The sequence below is a fragment of the Mesoplodon mirus genome (assembly GCF_964341445.2).
Source record: "Mesoplodon mirus genome assembly, chromosome: 14".
Taxonomy (NCBI): Eukaryota; Metazoa; Chordata; class Mammalia; order Artiodactyla; family Ziphiidae; genus Mesoplodon; species Mesoplodon mirus.
The window spans coordinates 43,057,185-43,080,025 of NC_138990.1; the positions used below are offsets into that span (position 1 = coordinate 43,057,185).

Consider the following 22,841-nt stretch of genomic DNA (forward strand, 5'->3'; position numbering starts at 1 on the left):
TCGGGATGCTTTCAAGGGCTTAGATGTTGCTGCGGCTTGTTTCTTTTCTCCTCGTGGCCGGCCCGTCTTTCTCCGAGAAAATTCAAACCCTTCGCTCAGCCTCTTCCCCCGGGCACCCTCTTCCGCCTCCTTCCTGGCCTCCGAACGCGTGCGCTTGACCTAGCGGCCTAGCACCTCCCTTTCCTCTGCTTCCACCACTTCCGCCGTCGAGATCATTTCTCACCAACGGTTGGTAGAATCGGACCGGTGCCTGCGCAGTGAGAGAGGATCGCGGTCAAACTCGACTTCAAAACTGCTTCAAGTACAAACTGTAAGAGTGGGATCTAAGAGTCGTAGTGGCTGGTTCAGCAAACACGCAATTGTGTGGCCGAATTCGATTGTGACGGAGTTGAAACTGGCCCCTCCCTACGGCTCCCCTTTCAGGCTTCCGTCCTGACGCAGATGCGCTGCCGCCTTGTGCACTGCGGGGTCGTCCTTGGCCGAGGTGGCTCCTCTTGTTGTGAAGGAGCTCTATTTTATTCCCGTCTTGCCCCTAGGTTCTTCTGACCATTTTTTGGTCTTTTTTTCTTTCTGTTTTATTTTTAGATTCCATATATGTGTGTTAGCATACGGTATTTGTATTTCTCTTTCTGACTGACTTCACTCTGCAGACCTACTAGAGAATGGACTTGAGGATATGGGGAGGGGGAAGGGTAAGCTGGGACAAAGTGAGAGAGTGGCATGGACATATATACACTACCAGATGTAAAATAGATAGCTAGTGGGAAGCAGCCGCATAGCAGAGGGAGATCAGCTCTGTGCTTTGTGACCACCTAGAGAGGTGGGGTAGGGAGGGTGGGAGGGAGGGAGATGCAAGAGGGAAGAGATATGGGGACATATGTATATGTGTAACTGATTCACTTTGTTATAAAGCAGAAACTAACACACCATTGTAAAGCAATTATACTCTAATAAAGATGTTTAAAAAAAGAATATTGACAATAAAAATCATCTACATTGGAAAAAAAAGAATGAGTTTATATTGATTTGATATTTTGTTACTATTGGAGATTGAGTGAAATGTTTACATTCACTTTTGTTTGTTATTAGACCAAAGCATACATTATTTTTCATCATAAATTTTTTTTTTTTTTTTTTTTTTTTGGCCGTGAGCACTTGCAGGATCTTCGTTTCCCAACCAGTGGTTGAACGTGGGCCCTTGGTAGTAAAAGCACAGAGTCCTAACCACTAGACCGCCAGGGAATTCCCCTCATCATAACTTTTATGAAATCTTTCTTTTGTCAGATTATCCAAATCCAAAATTTACTTTTTATTGCTTTACTTTAAGTGAAAGTGACAGCTTTGAGTTAGGTCAATTGTTCTTGAGACCCCTTTAGTGCTACTTTAGGAGTACATAATAACTTAATGGTAAAGAATCTTAATGCATATGTTGGAATGAATTTATTTAAAATACTGTATTAAGAACTTTACCTTATTTTTCTTTTTACTTTTACAGTAAGGCAAAAGAGAATGAAAGAAGTAGATAATCTTGAAAGTATAAAGGAAGAATGGTGAGTTAATTTATGCATTTTCTTTGTTATTAATGCCTTTGTTACTGTCTTTCTCTCTTTTTACGTTTCACTGACTTAGTTAAGTTTTCATGATGATTATCTGTTAAATACCAAATAGTAATGTACTTTAAAGTTTTTTTTTTCATAGCTGCATTCAATGGATTTTAGTCAAGTTTTAAATCTTTTTGTGATTAATTTTTTAAGTGTTAAATTTCTCTCTGCCCACATATTATTTCTGTTATTTAAGAGGGAAGTTAAAGTAACTATTTATTACTTCATTAGCCTCTTGTGTTATACCATCTTGAAGTCATAGTGGAAATATAATGGCTTTGGAATCAGATAAACCTAGGTTTGAATCCCATCTCTGTCTCAACACTTCTTCTCTGGCATTTGAGCAACTTAGGTAGATTCTTTGAGCTTCAATATCTCATCTAAAAAGGAGGAGGTGTACATAGTTACCTGAAAGGTTTTTGTAAGAATTAGATAACCAATTTAAAACACCGAGCATCGTATTAGCATATAGCAGGCACCCAATAAATGGTAGATGCAAAGTCTGTCGTTCTTATTAATACAAAATTCTTTATTCTCACTTCTCTGAAGTGGAATATTTATTTTTGTATTATGTTCTGTGTTTTAAATACTTGAAAAGGTAAATATCTTTCATTCATAGTCCATTTAAGGAGACAGGTGTTTACAAGTACTTTGTGAACACTTTCTATACCGAACAAATACTATTTATTATTTTTTCACTAGAGTACTTACTGTTTTATATAAATATCTGATACTAAGTATATAACTGTGAGGTTATGTCAGGAGCCCCTAAGACTGCCTCCAGATGTGATGATTTGCTTAGAGGATTCACAGGATTCAGCCTATAGTCATACTAATGACTAAGCTTTATTGCAATGAAAAGATACTTTGCAAGGGGGTGAAGTCCAGGGGAAACCAGGCATAAGCTTCTAAGAGTCCTTGCCCAGTGCAGCCACCAGGACACACACTTAATTCCTCCAGTAATAAGTTATATAGCACGTGTGAGATGTTGTCTACCAGGGAAGTTCATTGGAAATGAGCCTAGGGTTTATACTGGGGACTAGGCACATTTTAAAATTCCATACTCATGAGAAAAGTAAAAAGGATAGCAACAGTTAGGCCTGCTACGTTAACTCTTTTCTACACAGAAATAAGTTGAATGGCTTGCTTATTTATTTATTTATTTACTTACTTACTTACTTACTTGCTTGCTTATTTATTTTTTCCACACCTTGTGGCTTGCAGAACTTCCCCAACCAGGGATCCAACCCGTGCCCCCTGCAGTGGAAGCACGGAGTCTTAACCACTGGACCACCACAGAAGCCCCAGTTGAATGACTAATTTGTTTTTTTAATTTTCATTTATTAATTTTTGGCTGTGTTGCGTCTTCATTGCTGCGCGTGGGCTTTCTCTAGTTGCGGTGAGCAGGGGCTACTCATTGTGTGTGCGGTGCGCAGGCTTCTCATTGTGGTGGCTTCTCTTGTTGCGGAGCACGGGCTCTACATGTGTGGGCTTCAGTAGTTGTGGCTCACAGGCTCTAGAGTACAGGCTCAGTAGTTGTGGCGCCCGGGCTTAGTTGCTCCAGCATATGGGATCTTCCCAGACCAGGGCTCGAACCCGTGTCTTCTGCATTGGCAGGCAGATTCTTAACCACTGCGCCACCAGGGAAGCCCTGAATGACTGAGTTTAAAGAGTAAAATTAACTTAGGACTTCTAACAGTTTTGTGGAGACGTAATTCGCATACCATATAACTCATCCATTTAACTATGATTATGACTGTTCCTCACACCTTACCACCTTTAGTTTCAAGAGTGCTTTGTGTTACCAAAAAGTACATAGTAACCCCCTTTAAAGCCATTTTGAGAGCTTTACAAAGAACACGGTTTTTTACTCTGGACCAGTGGTTTTCACCCTGGTGCAGTTTTGCCCATCCCACCCCCAGAGGCCATCTGGCATTGTCTAAAGATGTGTTTTATTATTATAACACTGGGGGGTTGGGGGTTGTCCATGCTACTGGCGTCTAGTGGTTAACGGCCACAGATGCTGCTAAACTTCCCACAGTGTACAGGACAGCCTGCCCAACAAAGAATTAACCTTCCCCAAATATCAATGGACTGAAGTTGAGAAAACCCTGCTCTGGACCACAAGTGTTAACGACTTCCCGAGGCCACATATCTCCTGTGTTAATTCAGAAGAGAGTCTCAACTGCAGGCGTGGAGGTAGCATGTCAGTTCTAGATCCTTTAACGAAAACAATTTGTGTAAATTTTTAAGAGAATTAATGGTTAATAGTGCTTATTTTTCTTTTTTGTGTGTGTGTATAGGGTTCGTGAAACAGGATCTGACCACCAACCTCTTAGTGATAATCAACAAACAAATAGTGAATATTTTGTTGACAGCCTTTTTGAGGAAGCTCAGAAGGTTGGTGCCAAATGTTTGTCTCCCACTGAACAAAAGAAACAGGTAAGTGTCCATAAATTTTTTCTTTCCCAGTGCTTCTCAACATATGGCCCTTTAGAGGTCAAAACTGTTTTCATAATAATAGTAAGATACTATTTACTGTTTTCACTGTGTTGAGTTTGCACCGATACTGCAAAAGCAGTGGTCGGCAAAACTGGCACCTTAGGAGGAATTGAGGTAGTGACACTACTCTGTACCAGTAACTACTGTATTCTTTCCTTGAACTTGCAGGGGGAAAAACACTCGTTTCAATTAAAAATTTCCTTGATGAAGCAGTAAAATTGACACATTTCATTAATCCCCAGCTCTTTAATACACATCTTACAATATTCTATGTGATAAAATATGAAGTGTATGTAAAACATTTCTAGAATATACAGAAGTATCTTAAGGAAAAGTACCATTGCTTGAGATACAAGCTGAACACTCTGCTTTTTCATGGTGTACTGTTTTTACATGAAAGTGATTTACAGACAACTAGTTATTCAGTCTTGGATATTCTGCAGACATTTTCTCAAAATGTATGAAGTAAATCTGACACTTCAAGGGAAACAACTTACAGTATTTATTGCAAATGATAAGATACGATTTTATCAACTTTTTTAAGTGAAAGTAAGAATTTTGATAACCTGCCATCATGCACTTGACAGCTTCCCAAAACTTAAAAGATATTTCTGATAGGATTATTGTCATATTAATAAATATACCTTTAAGTTTAAGATTCCATGTTCAGATTCTCAACTAACTATTTTTTTAATAAATTTATTTTTTATTTATTTATTTTTGGCTGCGTTGGGTCTTCATTTTTGCACGTGGGCTTTCTCTAGTTGCGGCGAGCGGGGGCTTCTCTTCGTTGCAGTGTGCATGCTTCTCACTGCGATGGCTTCTCTTGTTGAGGAGCACAGGCTCTAGGCGCGCAGGCTTCAGTAGTTGTGGCACGTGGGCTCAGTAGCTGTGGCTTGCAGGCTCTAGAGTGTAGGCTCCGTAGTTGTGGCACACGGGCTTAGTTGCTCCACGGCACGTGGGATCTTCCCAGACCAGAGATCGAACCTGTGTCGCCTGCATTGGCAGGCAGATTCTTAGCCACTGTGCCACCAGGGAGGTCCCTCGACTTTTTTTTTTTTTTTAGTTGAAGTACAGTTGATTTAAAATGTTGTGTTAAGAAATTCCCTGGCCGTCCAGTGGTTAGGACTCTGAGCTTTCCCTGCTGAGGACACAGGTTCAGTCCCTCGCTGGGGAGCTAAGATCCCACAAGCCACGTGGCATGGCCAAAAAAAGAAAAAAGTTGTGTTAGTTTCAGATGTACAGCAAAGTGATTCTGTTTTTTTATATATATATAACATATATATAATATATATAATGTATATAAAAATATATATGATATATATAATATATATAAAATATATGTGTTATATATATTTTTCAAATTCTTTTTCATTATAGGTTATTACAAGATAGTGAATATAAGTTCTGTGTGCTATGCAGGAGGCCCTTGTTGTTTATCTATTTTATATGTAGTAGTGTTTATCTGTTAATCCCAAACTCCTAATTTATCCCTCACCCCACCTTTCCCCTTCAGTAGCCATAAGTTTGTTTTCTATATCTATGAGTCTGTTTCTGTTTTGTAAATATATTCACTTGTATCATTTTTTTAGATTCTACATAAGGGTTATCATGTGATATTTTCAACTAACTTTTTTTTTTGCGGTACGCAGGCCTCTCACTGTTGTGGCCTCTCCCGTTGCGGAGCACAGGCTCCGGACGCACAGGCCCAGCAGCCATGGCTCACGGGCCTAGCCGCTCCGCGGCATGTGGGATCTTCCCAGACTGGGGCACGAACCTGTGTCCCCTGCATCAGCAGGCGGACTCTCAACCACTGCACCACCAGGGAAGCCCTCAACTAACTTTTGAGATACTACCACTTACTACATTTTGAGGTAGTATCTTGGAAAAGCTATTAAAATGCTTTTTGCAACTACATATCTGTTTGAGGCTTGATTTTTGTTTTTTTTAATGTACTTCAATCAAAATGCCATATCACAGCAGACTGAAGGCAGCAGCAATTATGAGAATCTAGCTGGCTTTTCGAAGTCAGACATGAAAGAGATCCCTTTACTCTAATTTGCCTTAAAATTTTTTTAAATATATTTTTTATTTATTTTATTTGGTTGCACTGTGTCTCAGTTGCGGCAGGCAGGCTCCTTAGCTGTGGCATGCAAACTCTTAGTTGCGACACGCATGTGAGGTCTAGTTCCCTGACCAGGGATCGAATCTGGACCCCCTGCATTGAGAGCTCGAAGAGAGTTCTTTAGTTCTTCAGACTGAAGTCTGAAGGGCTTAGGTTGAAAAATAGCAGCCCGGTTCCTCCATGGCCATGATATCTAATTCCCAGAGGTAATCACTACCCAGAGGTAGTCTTAACTATTTCTTCTTGTATAAAGACTGTATTTCTAAGAATATACTAAAAATGATAGTTCTTGATTTTTTAGGTTTTTTCAAATTATGTATTGACATTTTTAAAATAGAAAATGAGAATTTAGCTCTTATTCTTCCTTCCCCTCATCCCCAAACCACCTCCTCTCATTTGACTAACATAATTATATCATAATTTGGGATTAAATCAATTATCATTGTTTATATCTTTATGACTTTGTAAATACTGTCCAGCATCACTGAGTCATATAGTGTGTGATGATATTTCTTTTCCTGACTGCCTTTTAAATTTTCACTAGAATTAGTAGTTTTTTCCCTTCCATATTGCCTTTATTTTCTTTGTGGCTGTCATTAATTTATCCCTGAACTCTGATAGAAGGCTGTATCTTTTTCCAGTATGTTTGAACATATTAGATAATTTTACCAGTTTACTTTTTTCTGAAGGACAACTGTGGTGAAGCCCTTCTTTCTCCGATGTCCTCTAGGGGAGTTACACTGCTGCTGCCCTGGAATCTATGATCCTGAGCACTTTATTTATCTCTCCTCTCACTTCTGGTGCACTGAATTCTGTGCCTCTCCCAACCCCTACCCTGTATGTTTCTAATTTTATGAAGCCAGTCTTGAGGTGTTTTATGCAGAAAGTGCGTGTAAAAAGAGTGCGTGGGAAATGGATGGCTTAAAACCTTGCGCACCTGAATTTGCCTTTATTCTGCCTTCACACATGATTGATAGATTGCTGTTTTGGCATCTGAGCCTGTGTGTGTGGCATGTTTTTGCTCCCCGCAACCTATTAGAATCTTTTCTTTAATCTCCTCATGTTCTGATGGGCCTTGGTATAGATTCTTTTTCATTCATTCAATACAGAAACTTGTATTTTACTCTTCTAGGACATTTTCTCATGTTGCTTCTCGATATTTTGCTCCCCTCTGTTTCCTGTCTCTCTAGAGTATTTTTACTTAGATAATGGATCTCTGGGACTGAGTCTCTTATTATTTCTCCTGTTTTCCACCTCTTTGTTGTTTTGTTCTATTTTAATTGTAATATTTCTTCAACCTTATATTCAATCCTTTTGTTTAATTTCCATTTTAAGTTTCTAAGAGCTCTTTTGCTCCCTGAATATTCCCTCCTACTCCCTCTCAAACATCCTCTCTTATATAAGTGTATTAATTATCGTTTTTGCATTTTTGTTTTTAAGTTTCTTCTGTTTTCCTCAGTGTCTTTTTTTTTTTGGCCCATGCAGCTTGTGGGATAGTTCCTTGACCAGGGATTGAACCCCGGGCCCTCAGCAGTGAAAGTACCGGTCCTAACCACTGGACTGCTAGGGAATTCCCCTCCTCAGTATCTTTATGTACTCTTTTCCTATTTGTTTTGTTCTCATTCTTTTCTTTTTTTTAATTAATTTTTATTGGAGTATAGTTGATTTACAATGTTGTATTAGTTTCTGCTGTACAGCGAAGTGAGTCAGTTACACATATACATATATCCACTCTTTTTTAGATTCTTTTCCTGTATAGGTTATTACAGAGTATTGAGTAGAATTCCCTGTGCTATACTGCAGGTCCTTATTAGTTGTCTGTTTTATATATGTGTCAATTCCAATCTCCCAATTTATCCCTCCCTGCCACTTTCCCCCTTGGTAACCATAAGTTTGTTTCCTACATCTGTGACTCTATTTCTTTTGTGTAAGTAAGTTCATTTGTACAATTTTTTTAGTTCTCTTTCTTTTCTGTGAGTACCATGAGAGCAGAGTCTTGGCAGTTTGGTTATAGGTAAAAAAAAAAAAGAGGTAATATAATATAGTGGTTAAGAGTATGGATTCCAACCCCAGCTCCACCCTTACTGACCATGTGATATTGGGCAATTTAATTAATCTTTTGTGTTTCTAATTTCCCATCTATAAAAAGGATAATAATACCCACCTTGTGTGGATTTTAGGAGGATTAAATAAATACATGTAGGGAAAGTACTTTAAACAGTGTTTGGTACATGTAAGTGTACACACAAGTGCTCTCCCAGATAAGTACATAGACAGACAGACAGATAGATAGGCAGGCAGGCTAATAATATATGCTATCATTATTGTGATTGTTTTCCCTAACATCTTAGTGGAGTGCCTGTTACATATTAGGCACTCAATAAACATATGCTGAATGAATAAATGCTAGAGACAAGGGAAGGCCTCTAATAGTCTATTTTCTTAAATGGTTTTTTATAAGTCCTTCTGTGTTCAGCCTGAAGCATCCCTGCATCCTACTGTATTTCTGAACCTTTCTGTATTTCTACAGTGACTTCTTTGATTCAATGAGTGAATAAATAATGTTCTTAGGAGATGATCAACAAGATGTTGAGAGATGAAATATTGATAACAGTAACACTGATAGTTTATATTTGAAGGAATAGCCATTAATTACTCATAGTTTCTTTTCCCCCTTTATTCTTCTTAATATTCAAGTCATTTCAGAGTCATTCTCTAAACTGTTGAGAAGTCTGTTCTGGCCAGAAAGCTTTAGTGTCCTCTTAGACAGGGCACAGAATATTTTTGCAAATGACCTCTCTTAAAGAAGCTTATTAATGAATTATTTGAAAATATTATTCATTATGAACCATATTTTTTTTTTTCTTTTTGTGGTATGCGGGCCTCTCACTGTTGTGGCCTCTCCCGTTGCGGAGCACAGGCTTCGGACGCGCAGGCCCAGCGGCCATGGCTCACGGGCCCATCCGCTCCGCGGCACATGGGATCCTCCCAGACCGGGGCACGAACCCGTATCCCCTGCATCGGCAGGCGGACTCTCAACCACTGCGCCACCAGGGAGGCCCAATGAACCATATTTTATGTATACATTATAATTTTTGATATTTTACATTTGAAGCTTGCTGTTAAGAATGGTATATTTAAAAAATTTGTAGCTGTGTGCGGTGGTGGATGTTAAGTACACTTATTCTGTAATCATCTTGCAATAGATATATATATCAAACTATTATGTTGTATACCTAAGACTAATACAAGGTTATATGTCAGTTATATCTCTATTTTAAAGAAAAGATTGATACAGAAAATATACACTGATAGAAGAAAGTTTCAAGGGGCTTTTAGTTTATTAGTACACTTCATTTATTAACATGATGCATCTTGTTTCTTACTGCTTTGCAGGCAGATGTAAGTATAAAATTATGGAAAAATGGATTCACAGTCAATGATGATTTCAGAAGTTATTCTGATGGTGCAAGTCAGCAGTTTCTGAACTCCATCAAAAAAGGGTAAGCAGTCTTTGTAAATAGAGGGATATTTTATTTATTTATTTATTTATTTAAAATTAATTAATTTATTTTTGGCTGTGTTGGGTCATCATTGCTGCCCGCGGGCTTTCTCTAGTTGAGGAGAGTGGGGGCTACTCTTTGTTGCGGTGCGTGGGCTTCTCACTGCGGTAGCTTCTCTTGTTGCGGAGCACGGGCTCTAGGTGCGTGGCCTTCAGTAGTTGTGGCACACGGGCTCGGTAGTTGTGGCTCGAGGCCTCTAGAGCGCAGGCTGAGTAGTCGTGGCGCAAGGGCTTAGTTGCTCCACGGCATGTGGGATCTTCCCAGACCAGGGCTCGAACCCGTGTCCCCTGCATTGGCAGGCGGATTCTTAACCACTGCACCACCAGGGAAGTCCAAGAAGAATATTTTAGATATATTTCATTTAGAAGATTCCTTTTAATGTTGTTCACATGTTCCTGTGCATTCAAAGACACTTTTTCTTTTATAAATTCAGATTTTTTCATAAGATGAGTTTTCTTAAAAGAACCACAGCTGTAATTTTGAAGGGTCAGGAATTTGAATTCTGACCAACCAAAAGCTGACTTAAATTAATTCACTTTTTTGTTTGTTTGTTTGTTTTTGTGGTACGCGGGCCTCTCACTGTGGTGGCCTCTCCCGTTGCGGAGCACAGGCTCTGGACACACAGGCTCAGTGGCCATGGCTCACGGGCCTATCCGCTCCGCAGCATGTGGGATCTTCCCAGACTGGGGCACGAGCCCGTGTCCCCTGCATCAGCAGGCGGACTCTCAACCACTGCGCCACCAGGGAAGCCCTACGTGTCTTTTTTTTTTTTTTTTTTTTTTTTTTTTAGCTGCATTGGGTCTTCCTTCCTGTGCTCAGCTTTCTCTAGTTGCGGTGACTGGGAGCTACTCTTCATTGCAGTGCGTGGGCTTCTCATTGTGGTGGCTTCTCTTGTTGCGGAGCACAAGCTCTAGGCACGTGGGCTTCAGTAGTTATGGCACGCGGGCTCAGTAGTTGTGGCTCACGGGTTCTAGAGCTCAGGCTCAGTAGTTGTGGCATGTGGGCTCAGTAGTTGTGGCACACAGGCCACAGGGCCTTGAAGATATTGCTCCTATGTTTTCCTTTTCTTTTCTTTGTTTTTTAAATATTTATTTATTTTATTTATTTGGCTGCGCCAGGTCTTAGTTGCAGCATGTGGGATCTTTAGTGGCAGCACGTGCAATCTTTAGTTGATACATGCTGGATCTTTAGTTGCAGCATGTGGGATCTTTTAGTTTTGGCATGTGGGATCTAATTCCCTGACCAGGGATGGAACCTGGGCCCCCTGCATTGGGAGCGTAGAGTCTTAACCGCTGGACCACCAGGGAAGTCCCTTACTCCTATGTTTTCTTATAATTAAAGTTCTAACAGAACCTCCGATTACTCTTTCATGTTAGATTGATAGAAAGAAAATTAATGAATAAAAAGCATGAACATTCTTTCTGCAATTGATGCTCATATTCATGCTCTTGCTTTCCTAAAAAGATACACAAAATTAAATATCTGTCCTATGGCACTGTCCTTAGCACATGATTTTATGTGTAACATCAATTTAATGGTGTAATGTACTTATTTTGGTCAGTTTTTATTTCAGAAGGGTTGATAGTATTCTACATCTAACCAATTTTCAATATATACATACACATATAGGTCTGTATGTATGTATATGTACAACGTATATACAGATTTTAAATGGCTCTATATTATATAATATAATTAATTTGGAATCTTTTTCAAACTAATACAAAAGTTGCAAGTGTGGTACAAAGAACTTCTGTAAAAGCATTTGAGAGTAAGTTGCTAAAGTGATGCCCCATCATCCTGAATACTTTAGTTTGTATTTTTATTAAAAAGGAAATATATTTTCCTATGTAACCACAATACAACCATCTATTGATGTATAATATTATTACCAATTATTCCTCAGAATGTATTCAAGTTTCACTTTTTATCTTAATATTATCCTTTATAGCAAAAGCATCCAATTCAGAATTACACATTGCTTGTAAATGTCATGTCTCTTTAGTCTCCTTCAGGAGGGAACAGTTTCTCAGTTTTTGTTTTTGTCTGTTTTTAATGACCTTGACACTTGAAGATTATGGGCCCAAATTATATAGAATGTCTCTCAATTCAGATTTATCTGATTTCGTCCTCATGATAAGATTAAATTACACATTATTTGTAGTAATATCACAGAAGTAACGCTATCCTAACTTCAGTAGTAAGTTGGTCTTTGCTTTTCTTTATGGTTTTTTGCTTTTCTTTATAATTTTTTCATTTTATCTGTTTTTTTGAACTATGTAAATGCAATGTGTTTATTTTTTGTGTCTACTCAACTTATTTCTCTGGGATATTCATCCATGTTGTTGCATATAGCTATAGTTGGCATGAATCCCAGAAGCAATATAAGAAAGATAAATTTGATTATGTAAAATGCCAAACTGGGAATACTTGTTTCATATATATCCTGTAAATGGAATATATACATATTTCTTACAAATCAGTAAGAAAAAGATGAAAAGAGTATTTTATATGTTTGTACCATTTGATCTACTTTATAACAGAATAACAATGTGCATGTGGTAAAAATGAATGACATATATCCATATACTAACATGAGAAGATTTCTGTGGTATATTGCTTTTTTTTTTTTTAAAGCAGTTTGCAAAATACAGAATAGTGTGCATAGAATGATACCATCTTTGGAAAAAATATAATTATTATGTGGAATTTTACTATATAGAGAGAGAAAATTTAGGAGATACACCGCAAAGTTTTTTATTAGAGTGAGAGTGGAATTATAAGGACTGTCACTTTGGGGGTAGGGGGCTGTCATTTTCTTTCTTAAGTCTACATGTGTTTACATTTTTTTATGTCTTGTTTTTCTAGAACCAGCCTGTAGCTATATTTTCATTTTAAAGAATGAAATAAGAGCTTGATTTTTCTCTAACTGTATTATTTTAAATACATTTAGTTTTTATTGTATAGAATATATATGCCTCTTATTTCTGTATATTTTTCTATTCTTTTTACATGCACAGTATGTTTTTCAGAGAAAGAAAAAACATATTAGGGGCCTTATCACTTTCTTTCTTTACTTTCCAAGGGAATTACCTTTAGAATTACAGGGAGTTTTTGATAAAGAGGAGGTCGATGTTAAAGTTGAAGATAAGAAAAATGAAGTATGTATGTCAACGAAGCCTGTGTTCCAGCCCTTCTCAGGACAGGGTCACAGACTGGGAAGGTGAGTAGGCTCATGATCTGTAATTTCCATAAGCAGAGGTTTGACTAATATTCAGCTTGTCATTATTTTACTATGTAGACCACACATATAGAGTTATCATTTCTCCCATTGGAAATGAGATTTTTCATGTTAACTTTTATGAGAACTTCTAAGTCATATTCACCTTAGTGTAAATTAACATATGCTGGCACTATACTAAAAAGTCATGGTGGCTTTTTTGGTTTTGTCCGATCAAAAGTGCCTGGCTTAGTGAGGACGTTGGGCAAAATTGGGTGGATAAATCATTTTTTCTCCCTTGCACCCACCACTTGAGCTTTGCCATTAATGTCACAGAGTACATAGGCTAGCTTTTGGATATAAGGTTCTGTATTATAGTTACCAATGCCTTCAGCATTGTGTCCTCTGATCAGCATCTGAATTTTGAGGTAATAAAAGTGAAATAATGCCTGATAAAGTTAGTATCAGTATCAGAGCCTTTAATTATTGGGTTGGCCAAGAAGTTCGTTCGGGTTTTTCATACGCTCTTCCAAAAAACCCGAACGAACTTTTTGACCAGCCCAATATTTTCAAACTTTGCAGTATTCATCTTATCTAATTATGCCTATGGAAGAATATGCAAAGAGGTTAAATATAGGATTGCTTTCATTTTTATGAATTCTCATATATTAATTATGAAGATTGGTAAGGTATATAAATGCATATTCATCCACACATGGAAAAATATCCCAATGTGACTTTCAGAGTGATGAGGGAATACTTTGTTTCCTTTCATTTCCTTTATAACCCAAGGACTGTTCTCTACAGAGAACTTACAATTTCTTTTAGAAATTTTAACCTGGGGAGTAGGTAAAGGTAAAGTCCACGGATCTGTCAGCACTATAAAATTGTTCTGTAAGGCACGATTCAAATACATAAGTACACTCTTCAGGTATACTTACATAACAGTCCACAAGCTTACAAATTACTTAGATGTGCATAATTTTATTAGATTCCTATGATCATCATGTATGATGGATATAACTGATACTAATATCTTTTTCTGTTAGGGAACAGCTGTGACTAGCCAAAATCTTCCGAAAAGCTATACTCACTGTAAAGTTTTTATAGTAATTGTTTAATGATAAAGTTCTGCTTAATGAAAAACATGCATCTGACTTGTTGTCTGGATTTTCTTAGTGCTACACCAAAAATTGTTTCTAAAGCGAGGACTATTGAAGTTGAGAATAAAAATAAGTTGTCTACTGTCCCACTAAACAGTCTGGAACCCATCACTAATATACAGATCTGGTTAGCCAATGGGAAAAGGATTGTCCAGAAATTTAACATTTCTCATAGGTGAGTCTTCCATTTCATTATTTGTCTGATTTGTTCCCTAAGTTTTAATTGTATTTCTTCTTTTCGGGTCAGTCAACAGCTATTTTTAAGAACTAAGGATCTTAATAAATAGTTCTCTAAGCATAATGTTTCATGACAATGGAAATTCTTGGACATTAATGAAGTATTTTCAGTCTGTTTTATGGATTATCATTTCATTAGTTTTCCTGTTTACCTAGATACATAATTTTGAAAGAATTATTTTTAGTATGTTTTTAAGTTGATCATTAGCATTATGTGTGTATTTTTCTGTTAATTGTAGAAAAGGAATGATAATGCAGGAAAGTACTGAAAGAAATTGAAATCAAGTTAAATTCCGTCACCCAGAGATAATCACTACTACTAGTTTGATGGATTTTTCCAGTCTTTTATCTCGTCTTAAAATGTTTTTTCATTTTAATTAAAGTAGGAACATATTGTATATAGGTTTCCAAGTCCCTGGGACCTCCTTTAAACTTTTTACATCTTCCCATCATTCTCTGAGCATTTTCTTGTTTATTGGCACAAAATATTTTTTCAGGTTCATTCTGTACGTTTTCTAAGAAGCCCTGGTTCTTTTTAGTGGCCAAGGGTATTGAGGATCTGGTTACTAGGTATACTTATTGCCACCATTCCAGGCCCTCTGCGTGGAAAGAGCTACAGGTGTCTCTACATACATACACATATGCATATATATACACAAACTAACACACATTGACAAATGTATTTCTATATCTTTGCGTAGCGAAAACCATGAGTTCACATAGATAGCTCTAATTTCAATCCACCACCACAGGGTTTATTCTAGTTTTCCCCTTTCCATATTTGTAATTAACTTCTTCACTTTCTTCAGTTTAACTTCCTTCAGTGAGAAACCTGGCTCCAGTTATTCTCAATATATTTATTATTATTTTTTAAAATGTTTATTTATTTATTGGTTGCGCTGGATCTTAGTTGCAGCAGGTGGGCTCCTTAGTTGCGGCTTGAGGGCTCCTTAGTTGTGGCATGTGAACTCTTAGTTGTGGTATGCATGTGTGACCTAGTTCCCTGACCAGGAATTGAACCTGGGCCCCCTTCGTTGGGAGCACAGAGTCTTAACCTCTGCGCCACCAGGAAAGCCCCCAATATATTTATTTATTGATCAGTTCTCCTACATGTAACCAGTCTCCTTCTTCTACTGCTGCCTCCTCCCCAGCCTGGAAGCCTCCCTCTTCCTGCTGGGTCTCTTGACACATCACATCATGCCAATGCCCTGTTTGCCTTCCTGGGCTCTGGCAGTCAGTGCTGCCTATCTTCCCCCATGAGTGGTCACTTTCCACCTCTTTCTGGTTCTGACACACTGCAGTTGGCCCCTCCTCTGTATGAATGCTCTTTTTATTCTGCTTGAGACAGCCTGCTGTGTACCACCTCTCCTATATTCCTAACCCATCTTGGCTTCTGACACTCTGCACTGAACACCTCTTCTGTGTGGACACACTCCTAACCCTGCTCATACTGCAACCGTCCCCACCTGCCTTCCTCTACATGGGCGCCCTCCTCCTGCTGGTCAGACTCTGTCTGACACCAGGAAGATGGGCCGCTTTCCTGTACAGATGTCCTCTTCACCCAACCTGGACTCGGATTCCCTGATCTGGGCCACCACAACTCCCTCTCATATCTGGCCTGTATGCCAGTAGGTTCTCATTATTATCTATTTTATACATAGTAGTGTATATATGTCAATCCCACTCTCCCAGTTCGTCTCACCCTACCCTTCCCCCATTGGTAACCACAAGTTTGTTCTCTACAACTCAGGTTTGTTTCTTTTTAGGGAAATAAAATATTTTAATCCCAACTTCTTTGTCTAGAAAAATACTTCTGGCATTTTCAATAACAATTAGTTACCTACCATTTTTTTTCCCTGAATGACTTGAAGCATTTAAAAACCTTTGACTGGCCAACGGTATTTATTAAGTGATAATTAAGCAAGCTTTGTATTTTAATTGGACTGTTTAGTCCAGTTTTTGTAATGTTGTATAATATCCTGAACTAGTTAGGTTTAAGGCTACCATCTTGCTTTTTGTTTTCTCTTTACCCCATGTCTTTTTATTCTTCACTCCTCCTTTCTTGCCTCTTTTTGAGCTTAATGAGTATTATTTTTTATCCTCTCATAGCTTTTTAGATTGGCATTTCTTTATTCTTGTAGTAGTATTGTAGAGATCACAGTACACATTTTTAATTTTTACTGCACAGTTCCTTTAATCTTTATTGGGTTTTTTAAATTTATATTCTTTGCCATAAGCTTCAGCCTTTCGTTATCCAATTGTTGGTACCCCAATAAATACAAGTGACCATTTTCTTGATTTTTTTGGTAACCTGCACAGATTAACAGGGTGGCAACTGGTGAATTTGATTGAATGGGAAAATTCTGTCTTTGATGATGTCATATTTCATTAATTCTTGTTTGCACATTTTTTCACATTTTAGCATCTCTGAAATGGGGATGCATCCTTATAATTTCTTGTTGGCCATATGGCAGTCATGACACAATTGACTTTGCCTTGGCATCTGCCTCAAAGCATGCAGAACAAGCGTCAGCTCGATGAAAGATCATCCCAGAGACAGTAGTGGAGAACTTTTCAAAGTACTGCTGTATCATCAACACACCCGATGATACAGAAAGGAGTATTATATGGAAAAACATGTACATCAATGACTGAATCAGAAGTGATTTGAAGGATCTGAGTCTGAATAACGTTCAACTGTTAGGAATGACTTCACCATTTTATTCTAATCTTATTACGGAGGAAAGTGATTTGATGAATGTTTGTGTGAAAATTAGTTAAAAGTGCTCTTTCAATAAATATAAAAATTCTTAGTGTTTAAGAAACTATTTTGTCATAATCTGGATTTTTTACAATTTTAGTAGTATATAAAATGACAAGTCTTAGAATCAGTGGCATCTCAGGGGGGTTTTTTTGGCCGTGCCGCCTGGCTTGCAGGATCGCAGCTCCCCGACCAGGGATTGAACCCAGGCCATGGCAGTGAAAGCCCGGAATCCTAACCACTAGGCCACCAGGGAACTCCCAGTGGCCTCTTAATTTCGATGAACTGTATACGTACTTTCCCTTTCTAAATACACACGCATATACTTACATGAACATAACTTTGAGCTACCTTCAAGATTGCAGTGATTGGGAGGACTTCCCTGGTGGCGCCGTGGTTAAGAATCCGCCTGCCAATGCAGGGGACACGGGTTCGAGACCTGGTCTGGGAAGATCCCACATGCCGCAGAGCAACGAAGCCCGTGCACCACAACTACTGAGCCTGCACTCTAGAGCCTGCGAGCCACAACTACTGAGCCCATGTGCCACAACTACTGAAGCCCACACACCTAGAGCCCATGCTCTGTAACAAAGACAAGCCACCGCAATGAGAAGCACGTGCAATGCAACGAAGAGTAGCCCCCGCTTGCCGCAGCTAAAGAAAGCCCGCGTGCAGCGACGAAGATCAAATGCAGCCAAAAATAAATAAATAAATATTTTAAAATCACTGTTATTAAAAAAAAAAAGACTGCAGTGATTATATTACACTATAGTGTTCATTATACTAACTGAAAGTCTACGGGCACTGGGTTAAGAATTTTCTTAACTAGATTTGAAGCACAGCCTGACGTGTTATTGAAGAGATACAGCCTGTGTCTGTGTAGGATTACTGGTTGGACCATTTCTGATCCATTCAGAGCAAGATATATAGATTTTTCTGTTATAGAAACTTGCAGGCATATGCAAAAGCAAAGAGAGGATATAATGATCCATCATCACTCAGTTCCCACTGAACTATGTTAAGCAAATCCCAGACTTCATATAGTTTCATAGGTAGATATTTCAGAGTGTGTTTCTAAAAAATAGAGACTCAAAATGTAACTATAATACCCTTGTCACATCTAAGATAAGGAATAGTAATTCCTGACTATTATCAGGGGTGAACCTTTAAAAGGTAGCCCAAGTGAGTACTTACATCATCATAATTTGATTATTCTGTATTAACATAGCCAGGTATCATCACAAGTTATTACCTTAAATTAACTAATTCGGGTCTTCATAAAATTATATTAATAGTTTGTGCTATTTTGCAGGGTAAGCCACATCAAAGACTTCATCGAAAAATACCAAGGATCTCAAAGAAGTCCTCCCTTTTCCCTGGCAACAGCTCTTCCTTTCCTCAAATTACTAGATGAAACACTCACACTGGAAGAAGCCAATTTACAGAATGCTGTAATCATTCAAAGACTCAAAAAAACCGCTGAACCTTTTAAAGAACTTTCATAACATTGATTTTTGATACACTGAGTGGAAAGTTTCCAGAAAAATGATGGTCATAAGTGGACATGCACACCAAAATGAGGGGGAAGTCAGATTTGCTGGGCTTTGCACTATTTAACTCCCTCCTGATGAGAAGATTTTAAAATAAGTACAAGTTAGGAAAATAAACTATGACTGGAAACTATATTCAGTGAACTTTTCCCAGAAGGCTACTCAGAAAGAAAAATAGACTTATTTTCAAATACCAGTTATTTAACGTAAGATATATTAAATAACTATATCATTTAAAATCTTAATACGGCATAAATTAGCAAATACGTTCATAGCATCTTTCATTCAAACATCATTCCCAAACAGCAGTGATTTGTTTAAATGTTAGCTGTCTCAGACTTTTTTAAATAGCAATACATTAAAAAATTATACATGGCAGGTTAAAAACATCAATGCAATTTTTTTATATCTGAGATACAATCAAAAGGCTGGAAGGAACTGCTTTCACCACAGCTATGCCTCAACCTCAGAAGTGTTCCCAATTAGCATTATCTCATGGTAAGATACACTCAAATATTAACTTGGCAACAGTATCTGGGATGTATTTTCATTTAAGAATAAAACTGTGTAGCTTAGTATAAGCCAGTATCAATCTGCTGACATACATTTCAACATTTTCGAGACGTATAAATTTAAAAGAATTCTTTTTTCTCTAGGAACCGCAGTTTATCCCCTACTTTATTTTCTTTCAAAAATTAGGGATTTGGGGGCTTCCGTGGTGGCGCAGTGGTTGAGAGTCCGCCTGCCGATGCAGGGGACACGGGTTCGTGCCCCGGTCCGGGAAGATCCCACATGCCGCGGAGCGGCTGGGCCCGTGAGCCATGGCCGCTGAGTCTGCGCATCCGGAGCCTGTGCTCCGCAACGGGAGAGGCCACAACAGTGAGAGGCCCGCGTACCGCAAAAAAAAAAAAAAAAAAAAAAAATGAGGGGTTTGTTCTTCGTTAACGTGCGGAGTGGACCGTTTGTTTGCCTCACGTAGAACCTAATGCTAGTGTTGTCATGTTACTAATTAACATTTTTAAATGCGCCGTGTAAAGTATGGTTTTCTACTTCATACACCACACAGCTCATTTATATATTACAGGAGTAGTTATTACATTCTGATGTCACTAAGGAAAACATGCTAGTTTTTTTTTTTTTTTTTGCGGTACGCGGGCCTCTCACTGCTGTGCCCTCTCCCTCCGCGGAGCACAGGCTCCGGACGTGCTGGCTCAGCGGCCATGGCTCACGGGCCCAGCCGCTCTGCGGCATGTGGGATCTTCCCGGACCGGGGCACGAACCTGTGTCCCCTGCATCGGCAGGCGGACTCTCAACCACTGCGCCACCAGGGAAGCCCAAACATGCTAGATTTTTAACTAAAACTGGCTACACTCAGTATTTCCCTGTCAGATTAAATCCCCTTGCCTGACAATAAGTTTAAGAAGCTTTTTGCAGACGATCTATTGAATCATATTTAAAGTGAAATATACATTGAATGTGCCAAGGCACTAAGTGGCCATGCCTAACAGCAGTAATGTTCATAGGGTGCTGGATGTCTGCTGGAAAGAGCAGTTCTCAAACTTTTTGGTCTCAAGACCTGTTGCTTATGTGGGTTATAAATACTAATATTATATTTAAAATAAAAACTTATAAAATATTCATTAAAAATAACATGTTACTATAAAGAACATTTTTATGAACAGTGTCTCTTTTCCAAAATTTAAAAAGATTTAGTGAGAAACGTGGCATTGTATTTCATTTTTTGGAAATATCTTTACTGTCTGATTTAAAGAAGACAGATGGAATCTCATCTGCTTCTGTATGTCTGTTGCAGTATCACACATCATGTAGCCTATAGTAAATGCTACTGTACATTCATGAGAAAGTGAAAAAAAGCAAATAACATCTTAGTATAATTATGAAAATAGTTTTGACCTTGCAGGACCCTTGCAAGAGCTAATCTTATAAAAGCAGTGATTTGCAGTGATTCTCAGGCCTTAATGTGTAAGAATCACTTGGGAAGCTTTTCAGAATGTCTATTACCTGCCACCTACCACACACATTTTAACGGTTCATTGTATTTGGGATGGGTTCCAGATGTCTACATTTTTAATCCCAAGTAATTCTTAGGTATGTAGTAGGAGAACCAGTCTTCAGGAAATCCTGCACTAAGCTTCCACCCTAATAAAATAAAACCTGTGTGCTGCATCATGGACAGTGCAAGACTCAACTGAAATCGGACTGTTAGACCTTTAAATTTTATTGTAATCCACCAGTTTGTTCTTAGACTGTCCTCCCACCCTTTAATTCTGAACTAATCATGAGATAAACCTGTGCTTTATCTTCTGTAAGCACAGCTGAGACAAGGCTGCAACATTTTTTTTTTTTTTTTGGCGGTCTGCGGGCCTCTCACTGTTGTGGCCTCTCCCGTTGCGGAGCACAGGCTCCGGATGCGCAGGCTCAGCGGCCATGGCTTACGGGCCCAGCCGCTCCGCGGCATATGGGATCCTCCCGGACCGGGGCACGAACCCGTATCCCCTGCATTGGCAGGCGGACTCTCAACCACTGCGCCACCAGGGAGGCCCAAGGCTGCAACATTTAAATGAGTTTTTTATTAAAGGCTCAGGGACAACAAAAGGGAAATAAACACATAACTAGATGACCTGATTTATAAGGTATACCTTATGTTTGAAGTTCATTTTAAGAATGCTTCCTTTTCTAGCTCGCAGCCTTCTAGGTGGTAGAGGTCTTTTTATCAAGAAGAGAGGGAGAACAAAGGAGAGCCTTTTCCTTTTGTCATATACCCTCAGAAATGAACAGATATATAATAGAAAATATTTATTGTCTGTAACGTTTACGGCTGTGGTAGAGTCGTCTCTTTAGTAAAACAAAAATAATGGCATTCTTAAAAAAATGAGAGGATGGTAAAATCAGATATAACGTAAGTCATTGTTAATATATTTTCAAGAATCTAAGAAAATGTTTCATATAGGCCTATCATGAAGCATTTTATAATTTTCATTTGCATAAATATAAGTCAATTTTTGATTCTCCATATATTTCTATAAAGGGGCTTCTTGTTGGAAATATTTTTCTTGTACATATAAAAAGACCTCCTTTGTGGATTTTCCAGTTTATAGTAATAACCAAAAGACACATTAGAGATTTTCTTGTGTGTACATGCAGAATACACCCCAGTGAGAAGTTCTGTAGAGAAAGACCTGCCATCAGCAAGAACCCTCATTTTTGTAACTGTGAAAACTCTGATTAATGTGGATGATATACTTAAAGGTTTTCTAAAGTGAGAACCATCTGATAAAGCTTTTTACATTAAAGTTTAAAATTCTAAAGTTGTTAGTTAAATATGTAGAATACCCAAAACATGTTGACTTTAGAAAACAAACCGAATTTAGCAAGGGAAGGCAAACTTGAAAATAAAGCCAGCATCTTAGATGTGGAATACAGTTTGACCTAAGTAGTTTCAAAAGTGGCATCAATCAGTGTAAAACCATTGTTGGGGGTGATATGCAGAAGTACATATCTAATTTTACAGATTCTAATTTATTGGTTAAATTACTATGCATTATCCAGGTTATAAAGATGATCTTATTTATTTTATATACTTCTGTCATTCAGAATACTTTTCATTATACTTAATTGTGTTGAAATTATGTATGCATCTATTTCAGTGCCTTGAAGTATTTTGAAAGCAATCTTGCTAATGGTTAAAGAACTGTTGTCTTAAAGATGAAATACTTACTGTTCATTAAAAGGATCAGTGAGACAATTTACATTTGTTTGTTATGAAATAGTTACATAGGGATGCATTTGTCATTTTTATTTGGCAAAGTCATTCAGTTTGAGAATCAACAAACATTTATTAGGTGCTTTCTGTTTGCCAGGTACTTTAACCAATGTTACTTTCATTTAGTACTCAGAAGTGTTAAAATGTGATATTTTTAATACTAACTCAATGGTTGTGTTTACTTCTTACACCATCCTTTGTGTCCTTAGTTGAACTAGCATGAAGACTCCTTAGTAAGATTTACCCCTTTGCTCTTAGTACAAACCATTTAATTTAAACATTGCTCATCACACTGAATCTTCAAATAGAAGTGGCTTATTCAGTAGACTAATATT

General features: G+C 38.1%; 1 protein-coding gene across 1 annotated transcript; it reads left to right on the forward strand.

Annotated features, from left to right (window-relative positions):
* Positions 1 to 1,504: 1,504 nt before the first annotated feature.
* LOC309815348 (UBX domain-containing protein 2A-like) lies at positions 1,505 to 19,645 on the forward strand. Its single transcript, XM_082642097.1, has 6 exons — positions 1,505 to 1,550; positions 3,905 to 4,043; positions 9,625 to 9,731; positions 12,877 to 13,014; positions 14,191 to 14,349; positions 18,485 to 19,645. Exons 1-6 carry the CDS (start codon positions 1,510 to 1,512, stop codon positions 18,675 to 18,677), a joined length of 777 nt encoding a protein of 258 aa, XP_082498223.1. The 5' UTR covers positions 1,505 to 1,509; the 3' UTR covers positions 18,678 to 19,645.
* Positions 19,646 to 22,841: the final 3,196 nt, after the last annotated feature.